At 43.0% G+C, this 10,087-nt stretch overlaps 1 protein-coding gene across 2 annotated transcripts in view; it reads left to right on the top strand.

Annotated features, from left to right (window-relative positions):
* Positions 1–523: 523 nt before the first annotated feature.
* tnrc18 (trinucleotide repeat containing 18) overlaps positions 524–10,087 on the top strand; it is a 45,734-nt gene continuing 36,170 nt past the window's right edge. For both annotated transcript variants that reach the window (XM_042213654.1, XM_042213655.1), the window contains exons 1-2: positions 524–679; positions 2,389–2,738. In XM_042213654.1, coding sequence (XP_042069588.1) covers positions 2,525–2,738 — 214 coding nt within the window. In that variant the 5' untranslated portion in view covers positions 524–679; positions 2,389–2,524. The remainder of the gene's footprint in view (positions 680–2,388; positions 2,739–10,087) is intronic.

The raw sequence follows: 10,087 nt of genomic DNA on the forward strand, positions 1-10,087 counted from the left end.
TTTTCTGTGACTTAATTGGGCTTATTCGCTGCTTCCTGGTGAGAAAAAAAGTAAACGTGAGTACCACACTACCTAAAAAAAAACACAAACACAAAACGCCTCCAAACGCCTGGGATACTTTCCACTCAATCTCCAGTGATTTTTTTTTTTTAGCGTCTATTATAATCAGCGTGGAAACTGGTGGGTTGGTGAGTAAGTGGGGGGGCATCGCTTTGACCCCCTTCCTCTCTCTCTCTTTCTCGAGCACACATGGTGGGGGAAAAAAGAGAAAACCCACTGCTTGTTTTGATCACTCGGTCTTGATGGAAGAGGGGACCTTGAAACTGCTCAACCTTTCCTCGCTCCATAATTGGTTTTATAGTGCTGGCGAGAGGCCACGGTGTGTGTTTTTTTAATACACTCGGGAGCTTTGATTGACATTCCTAACAGCCAATCAGAGAGGAGCAGTGTGCAAAGTCCTGGGTTGGGTGGTGGTAAAGGAGGTGGGTGGGGCTTACAAAACAATGCTGTGTTTCATTGCTAGACGCGTCATGGGCTTTCTCTCTCCCCCCGAGTTATTCACCAGTTTACCTTCGGACGAGCCTGTAATGGACTACTCCAGTTCTCCCAGCAACCTGGACGGATTTTAAGAAGCGCTGGCATTTTTTTAAGCCCCCTTCAAGACATTTTACCCTTTCAAGTAAGCGCTAGGCATGTTTTCCCCCGTCTTCTCTACGTACCATGGCCCTTTCTTAATAAAATAGTCGTATTTATGTTGTTTTAAAAGCTATTTTGGTCCGCGAGTGCGATTTGAAAAGGGCGCGGAGGTTAGTGCACGCGACGTGTTGTTAATTTTTTATCGGGATGTCGTCGGTGTGAAAAAGCAACTTTCGAGACGTTTCTTCCGACAGAGTTTTGCGTGGCTTTTAGTGGAACCGTGAAAAAGTTTGAAACGTGGCTGAAATGCCGAGCCTCCTGCGCTGCCGTGCCGCATGGGTCACACCGAGAGGGGGGAAAGCTTTCGGTCTAGCTTATCTTCTAATTTAACTGTCCTGAACTCATTTTATTAATAAGGAAAAAATACAGGTACTTTCTCTTTGGCTCCCGTGTTTCTCTAAAGTGGTATAAGGGCGTTATTGTAATTTCTAAGCGAGCCCTTCTTTTCAGAGCCCGCCCGCTTGGATATCACGAGTCATTGCTGTGATGTGTTTGTTTGCAGCCTTTGAAGGTGAACTCGGCTTTAGCCTTTTTCTTTTTAAGAAAAAAACATGACTAATAATGTGAGCCGTGTTTAATTTGGGGGGCAATCTGTAAATAAATAAAAATAGTATATTGAAGCTACAAGCTACCGTGTTTATACCGTCTTGGATGCCGTTTGTAAAAGTCGCATTTGCTTGTTATTTTCCCCTAAACTTTTGTTCTGTATCTCTTTGGAATTTAAACATAACACCGATATCTGCGAGGTTTTAATAAAGAGCTGCTCTAAATTCATTTGAATCGACCTTATTTATCTCTTCTTTTCTTGTCCAGAATCAAGACGCATACTTTGCTGGCTATGCGTCGGTTTATAGTCTGTGCTGTAAAACCCACTATTATGTGTTTAAACGAGTTCAAACTTGCAGCAAAGCGTCGATAAAGTGGATATCATTCTAGGTTTTTACACAGTGTTTGCGGCTTGGGTTCAGATTTCGCTCCTTGGGCAGCACCAACGTCCAGTTGCGAAGTAACCCGGACTAAATCTGCATGTGCAGGCAACAAAACACCGCTCACCCCGCTGATAAATGATGCATGCTTTTGCGAGCTTATTTATTTTTAACCCGTTCGAAATTTATATTTGATGCGCCTCTAGTATTTACTGTGTATTGGTTTACATTGCGACTCGGCCTGAGCCTAGATTGCAAGGTTTACGGATTAGGGGGGCTGTTCCTTCAAGTGAAGGAAAAAGGTGGAATAGTTTTCTAAAATCCGACGGGTTCTTGGTTTCCAGATCGGGATCGCGAGATGCTTTCACAGTCGGGGGAAGAGCAGCAGCCGCTGGCCGCTCCTCCTGCTCGTTTCCCTGGGAAGCGGAGCGGCTGCCTGCTCGCTGTGCAGCGTGGGTGTAGTATCGCTCAGATGTCACATCATAATATTGTAGATAAGTTAAAATCGTATTAAAATCTTCATTTAGAGTACGACGGCAGTGCCTCACACGGTCTCATCGGCGATTAGCTGCTATGCGAGGTTTAGTTTTTGAAGTGCTTTTCCAAACTGCGTCATTGCACATATGGGCGGCCTGTTCGCTGAAAAGAAGAGAAATCCTAAAACTACCAGTTCCCAACAGTTTGCTCCGACATTGCAGTCTGTTATAGATTATATGCTAAGCTCTTATTTGTTTTCATTTATTTTAATTTTTCATGTATTTTATAGGTCAGAAGGATGGCTGAAAAGGAGCCCGAATCGCCTGGAAAATTAAAGACATTATTATAGCCAGAACTGGCTTTTTCGGAATAGAGGGCCTATCCGAACGGACTATTTCCTTTCACAACTTTCCCCGCTGTGGATAATGGATGGCAGAGATTTTGGTCCTCCCCGATCCGTCCACGTACCACCTTCGTTGTTGGCGGGGCTCGCGATGGACTCTCACTCCATCCGGCTCGGAGCAGCTGCTGCAGCCGGGAGGATCCCTCCCTCCTCCGGTCACTTGCTGGGGAGTCAGCCGCAGTCTCTCCACTCCGGAAAATTCTTGCCATCGGCCATTAACCTACATCCACACCACAGTAAGTGAGCCACGCTTCATTGCTCAGCTTGATTCTGTAATATGAGTGTCCCCCCACCCAAAAACAACAAGAAGATTAAGTATTAACTTGAAATAAAAACTGCGCACGGTTTGTGGCTATCCGTGGCAGCCCGCGCGGTCACCGCCTGGATGTGCGGTGTGATGTGGGCAAAGACAGGCGGCTGTTATAAGGCTGTGACAAGTTTCAGATGTAACAGATCGTGTTCAGGATCCTCGGCCCCTGTAATGTGCAGCGCATTAGCGGAAAATTACTTGGCAGTTTCCGATACACATTTCTTCGGATTGAAAGGACAAACAGGGCTGCGGTGTAGATGTTCATGCAGCAGCTTGCAGGTCAGGGTGCAGCGGTCTAGGATTGCATGCGGACCATTACACTGTCATTGCTGCTCCAGGGCCGATGCAGTGTGTTTATCTGTGTTTGACACGGCGGGGTAGTAAAGTTTTCACCTTAAAGGTATCACAGACCCGTGCTCGACCCGTTTCTGAGCAATAGCTGGAGTGGTTGTGTATTTGGAGTAAAAGTCACTCAGCTGGAGCATTTGGCAAATGGCTGATGTTTTTTTTTTCTTTCTTTTTTTTCATGAATTTGTAGCAGTTCTGTTAAACAGCCCTTGTTCTGCTGCAAGTACACTGGAGAATCTGTGTAATGGAGAGAAACTGTGTGTATTGGAAGCAAACTGCTGGGGTATTACACAACCATTCTCCTACAAGTGAACGCCCATGTGTTTGTTTACATCGTGTGTGTCTGTGCATTATAAGCAGAATCATATATGCAGTATATGTCATTCCCTGTTGAGCTGATGATTTTTTTTCATTTACATTCAGTGCCTGCACAGTAATGTCTTGCGTTTTTTATTGGCATAGAGAGCCTTGAAATAACAAGAAAAGGAGATAACATTGCATGTTTGCATATGGTTTTGTGGTCGGTCACAGAGGAAGTTGGAGTCATCTATGTTCAAACCATATGTTCTGTGTGTGTGTGTGTGTGTGTGTGGAAAGGGATGTCTGCTGTTTCTTTCGGGAAAATGGAAAGTCTGACAAATGCTCTCACTGAGTTACTCTGAAGTCATGTAGCTGCAGACAGAGATACAATTACAGGTTTTCTGGTTTCTTTTAACCCCAAAGGTGATAATATTCCCTTTTAGATGTGTTCCCTTGTCCTTATCTGTGAGCGTGAGTTCATTGCAGTACTTAGGGGTCCAGTAAAGTGAGGGCAGGGGCTCCGATGAAGCGTTAATTTGACACCGTGGCAGAACCCACACATTCAACTCTCACACACAAACATGAAAAGGTGTCCGAGATGAAATCAGTGCACAGCAGGGAGTGTTGGCTTGATTGATGGGTGCATTGTGGCAAAGAAATGTACCAGGGCACAGTTTATTGAACCAATTTTGCGCCTCCTGACAGTTGTGGGTATTACGACCTTAAATTTCTTATATATATATATAAGGCATAACCCACTCACAACTTGACCCCACCTCTCTTCACACTACTGGAGATGTCAATTAATATATCTTGCAGATTAATAGTAATTAAAAGGATGCGTTCCATGTGTGTTTTGGGAAAGAGTTGTATGTGCGTAGGCTGTGATGGGATTCATGTAAACTCTGTTAGTAAACTGCATTGCTTAAAGAAATAAAGACTATACGAGGATTTGGAGGAAAGTGCTGTTTTTTCATATGTTTTGAAACAAAGTCGCCACACTAATTAAGATCGGCCACATCACAAATCTACCAGCCAGCCTGGGAAATTCCCAACACATCTAAGAGTATTTCTAAATCATGTTTCTTTTAGTTCACTGAAAGTAGCCTGTAGTTAGCCCGTGGGAATGAGGTGGGTTATCGTGTGTTGTTAAATTCTCTGGAGGTGGAGCGGTTTGTCCGCTGCTTGGCAGACTGGTGGTTTGATTCCTGACTGTAAAGTCCACGTATCAAAGTGCCCTTGAGCTGAACTTTACATACCTCGTGTATATGCTAAAGCCACACATTTTTCACTGTCATGGTGGTATTGCAAAAATATATGCTTGTTGACAAAAACAGTGTCCCCCCCACCCCTATGTCCTAATTACCATGGAATATTTTCCCTTTGGAGTTAATCGACGTGTGGTTTTTACTAGTTTTTACTCTTCCCAAATACCATTCTGGCTCATTCTTTCCCGGTTATGACGGTTAACTAAAACTAAGTGTGAAAAAACATTAAAGTTAAGTGAAATAAAAGCGGGAAGTAGACAAATTAAAGCAATTTTCTTTGGTTTTGGTTTTAGTTTGGTCAGATTTGTCAACACAAGGAGCCTGTGTTTGTGTCAGGCGACTGTGTGTGAAGTTTTTGCTGTGTGTTGTTTTTCTTTGAGCTTCTTAAAGAATGCCACTCATATCGTAACAGAAACTAATAATAGCTAAACTAAAACGAGACATTTCTGCTCTATAGAAACTGAAGTGAAATGAGCAAACTTTCCCAGGAAACTAAGTGAAACGCAGCTCAACTGAGAGGAAAATTGTTTAACAGTAATAACTTTAGTTAGGATGACGTGACGCCCCTGCATCTCCCCTCCCGTGGCTCAGAAACGAGCCGAAAACTGCTTGTGTGCAGACGGGTTTGTAAAGTTGACGTTTAGCCAGAGGGGTTGTGGGACGGGGTGTGGTTGTGTTGTTGTGAAGCAGAATTGACCCAGCTGCTGTCCCAGCCCAGATTGGCAGTTGAAAGGCGCCTTTTAAAACAGGATACATTTTACCCCGACCTTCCAAAACTGTGTGACTCATCTCCCCTGTTGCACACTCTCACAGCCTCTGCCCACCACAGTGCGACACAGGTCATTTAGCTTTATGGCACTCCTCCATATCAAATCCCCACACATTACATTTAACCAACCCCGAATGAGATTGCAGTCCTGTGCTTGTAATAACACTATACAACCCTATTACATAATAATTACCCAGTAATTGTGAATGTTCATAATGTTCCTCTTTAATTGCAATAAACCACATGAATCCAGTTCTCAAGGACCTGCTGTGCAGTCAGAGGAGCCAGGGTCGCCCTGCTACTGTTTCTGTTTACACATGTTTCAAGGAATTCAAAGCTTTTTTTTGCACAGTTGTTTCTGGCTGAGCTCTTGATAGCAGGGTTGACTGTTTATAGCTGCCAGTGCAGCCTTATTTCCCAGGAGTCTGCCTTATTAGTTTTTGTTTAGTTCAGTTTTAATAGGGTTTCCACCTGACTTAATAGAGTAGAGTGTCCTCCCTTATTTTAAGCTGCCAAATGTGGAAGGCAGCTTAACACTTAGTTTGCAATGCATTGTGAAACTGCAAATAGTTTGACATTTGTGCTGCTGGTGCAGCAAAAAGGGCATCTGTAAAGACATAATTTTCCATCAGCCAATCCTTTCTATGCAGCAGCTCCTCTATCAGCCGCTATTCACCCAGGTTGTATCTAAACAAGATCAGGTTCAGTCACTGTTTATAGATGTAAAATGGCTGTAAAAGGTCCGCAGTCTGCTGGAGGTCTGCCGGTGCCTCCATCACATGATTGAAGCCATCTGTCCTCTCCTTCTACGTCCCTCACTTTTGTGCCTGAGTGCTGCAGAGGCAGGACCTGCTGAAATGTAACTGCACTGAGGAGACAAGCACACCCATACCTTTTATTTCTGCAAACTGTAAAAAGGTTCTAGTGGATGTCATAGGAGAGGTTTAAAGGTAATTTCACTTTGCTTTTAACTAATTACCATCTTACACGTTTGAGATATATTTAGCACACTTGAAAGAATGAACTTGTATCACCAGTAAAACTAAAACTTCCTTTATCTGCTGTAGTTTTGTCTTTATTTCACTAGACGGCAAATCCAGCTTGTTGCCTAAGTTATGTGCCCAAGCCTTCCACTTTTGGCCTTGTGGGTAACCTGTGTGTTAGATGGGGCCAACGGGCTTTTGTTGTGGGCACTCTCAGGTGTGTGAGAGAGAAAGAAGTAACGTTGCTGACACGTAGCCACAGCTCATGTTAAGTACGTGCCAAGAAATGGTAGAATACGGCATACTGTATCACTTGATCTTTATTGTTGTTGTTCAGTGTTGTTTTTATTGCAACTTTGTATGCACTCTACATGGAGCTCGGTGCTAGTTTTACTTGCCTGAGTCACTTCTTCATGACTTTTGTGCTGTTGCTTATGAAATCATCAAGGCTAAACAGAAGTTCACTCATTTGCAGAAGTAGAACTTGCAGAACTTGTAGAAGAAGAAACTGCAAGGGGAAATGACATACAGGGAAGAAAAAGCAAATGAGACAGTTAATGATTACACGGACACATTATTAAGATTAAAGGGGGATAATGCACAGAGACAGACTATTATGCAATGAATAAAAATGTAATTAGTGGTTTTTGCCTTATTTGGTGTACTCATGCCTGCTGTGTTGTGCTTATTTATTTCTGGGACTGATCGGGTTAATGCAACGCAATGTGTCCAGAAAGACCAAACCTTGAGTTTAACAGTTCGTACAGTCTCTCCTCTTTACTCTTCACTCTGCACAGCAAAGGTTAATTACCAGCTACCGGTAAAGACACTGTGCTTAGCAGCAGAGGTTTCCGTCCACTGCAGGGCTGCAGAGGTAGACTCAGAAATCTATTGCCCTGCAGAATTTGAAGCTGCTGTCACACCTCAAACACAAACACTGTTTACAAGATTGGCAGCTCGTTCCTGCTGCTGGCTGTGATCAACCAGCTCTCCTTTTTTTTTCTTGTCATTGTTCATATTCTTTCTATTGTATCACCTGTCATGCCTTTTTTGCATTCATTAAGCTTAAGGTGGATCACCTCTGCACATGAGCAAAAACCCAGGCTGCACATTCAGTGGTGTGTATCAGGAACTCAGTTATGCAGTTAGTGGTTGAAGTGAAATGTAAACTATTTTTTCTTTCTTTCTTCCTTTTTTAGTGTCACTTTTGGTCCCAAGTTCTTATGTTCCCACAGTAGTACTCAGAGATCACTTGGTGGTCTAACACACTGTGGCATCAGACTTTTTCACTGGATTTTGAGCATTTAGCTTCTGTTTTCCTCCTAACAAATAGAACAAAAGTCACAGCAGCTCGTCCCCCATCCTTTCCCACATTTTTAACAAAACCAGATGTAGGTTAATATGCTGTGTTGTGATATTTGCTAACGAATGTCACAAATGCTTGTTTAATGAGATGAAACTGTATTGCTCATTTCGTGAGACTTGAGGTAAAACAGCATTACTTTTCACTTTTAACTGCCTTCGGTACACATATTTCAGCCTCCCCCATTCGGAGAAAGGCCAATAGCTGTTGACACAAACAGCCTGAGATGAATGGAAAAGGAGAACTAAATGAGTGGAAATCGGCATTTTATTTTCAGAGGATAAGAGCTGAGGTTTTGCTGGTTGTGTGTGTGTATTTGAGAGTGTCTGTGTAGATAAGAGGACTGAAGTCTGGTGTATAAGAATGGGAGCATGTGATTGTGCTTAGTACAGTTGGGGCTGGGGCTTCCCCCTGAGACTCTGCAGAGAGAAGAGATTTATACTGACCACAACACATTCATACACGGTTAGATAAATGTGCTCGCCCTTCAGTTGTTCTGTCTCTTTCAGTCTCGCACACACTCACAGGGCACACGAGTGGAAGGCTAATAATTCATGCGGCTTGCAGGGGCAGGCCAGGGATGTCTTGGCTGATACCAATTTGTCTTCCGCGCCGCTTGGCTAGTGTGTCTGTTTGCACTTAAATTAATGTGGTGTGTGTGTGTGTGTGTGTGTGTGTGTGTGTGTGTATAAATATATATTCAAGACACACACACCTAAGTATGTGTGAGAAGATGTGGCTCAGACACATCCCCCTCTCAGATTAATTGAATCCTTCAGGAGAGAAAACGGGCTCCTTAAGAGAAAGCACAAGGCTCTGCTGCCCTGCTACAATAAACCTGTCAGTGGCAGAAAAAACCACACACATATACAGCACTCACACACAGCTGTCAAACATGAGAGTGATAGGTAGGCCTGTGTGTGTGTGCGTACAAGCGCGTACAAGCGTGCTGTGGCATGTTGAAATACCTAAAACATTAGCTAAGTCGTTCTCTGTGCCAGATCCCTCCCTTTAACACAAACAACAGCCTCCAGCACACAAAGGTCACACACTGTGCTGTGTCTGTCTGTTTGGCTGCGTGTTGAGTCTCTACGTGTCCCATTACATAAGCCTGATAATATTCTTCCCAAGGCACTTAGGTAAAAGCTCAAAATGTGTAACAAAACGAAGGAGATGCACACAGCAATTTTGACACGTGAATAGTCAGTTCTAGCTGATTGTTAGTTATGTGGAATATGTTTTAACCAGTGGAGACGCCCATACCTGCAGCATGTTTCATGGTTTGGCTTACATATGCTATTAAAGCTGAGCTAAACCTTTTTATTATTGTATTATTTAGTGTTACTAGTGGTTGTTCCTATTAAACAATCAGTATATGTACTTTTCTGTGATGTCAGTGAGAGATGTTTATGCTCATCTCAAGCACCTGCCTACCGTTTGAATCCTCTGTAAAGGGCAGCCAGTCATACACACACCTATCTTAATATGAAAGGGGCTAAACTGGCTTAATCTATAGAGGAGTTCTTAATTTAGGGGCTCAGTGTAACATAAATAAGGATCATTTTTGAAATGTGACTCATGCCAAGCCACTCTAGTAGAGTGCAAAGATAAAAATATGGAGCTGGAAATCAGCCCTTGAGTTTGCAGTCATCCTTAGATTGACTTAAAGGTACTTGACTGTGCATTAAATGAGAGAGTGTTTCTAAAAATCGGGTTGTTTCCTGTCACTACATATGTGGTTTTGTGATTACACCACTTTGTAGTTTCTGACTCTTTGGTCTGCAGCTGTGAATACAGCTTTGTGGTGTTGCATGATCTTAAACGCATATGTGTGTTTCTGTGCACACACTACCATCCTTGCCATTTCGTCTGCCTGTCTGTGACACATGTTGGACTCACGTTTGCCGATTTTCGAGGTGTGCGTCAAAGTAACACCTGCCATCGTCACAGGAGATTTGAGTGCAACTGCGTGGGACGGTGTGGATGTTGGTGTACTCGATTAATGTTTGCTCAAAGTTTGGTTTTGGTTTTGTTTTTTGTAAATTTGAGCAACATGGATTAAAACATCAACTTTTTTTAAAAGAAATTGTTTAATCTGGGAGAGTTAATCATCCTGAGTGTGGTTTCAATTGAGATGGCTCAGTCCCACTGGTCTCCCTCTGGTGTTGTGCATACTGGTGACCTTTCACAACTTTGTAATGTCCTTTAACTACTTCCTACTACTGCTATATATATATATATATA

Source organism: Haplochromis burtoni, unplaced genomic scaffold (assembly GCF_018398535.1).
Source record: "Haplochromis burtoni strain Fernald_Lab_line unplaced genomic scaffold, NCSU_Asbu1 Contig_464, whole genome shotgun sequence".
In the NCBI taxonomy this organism is placed as follows: Eukaryota; Metazoa; Chordata; class Actinopteri; order Cichliformes; family Cichlidae; genus Haplochromis; species Haplochromis burtoni.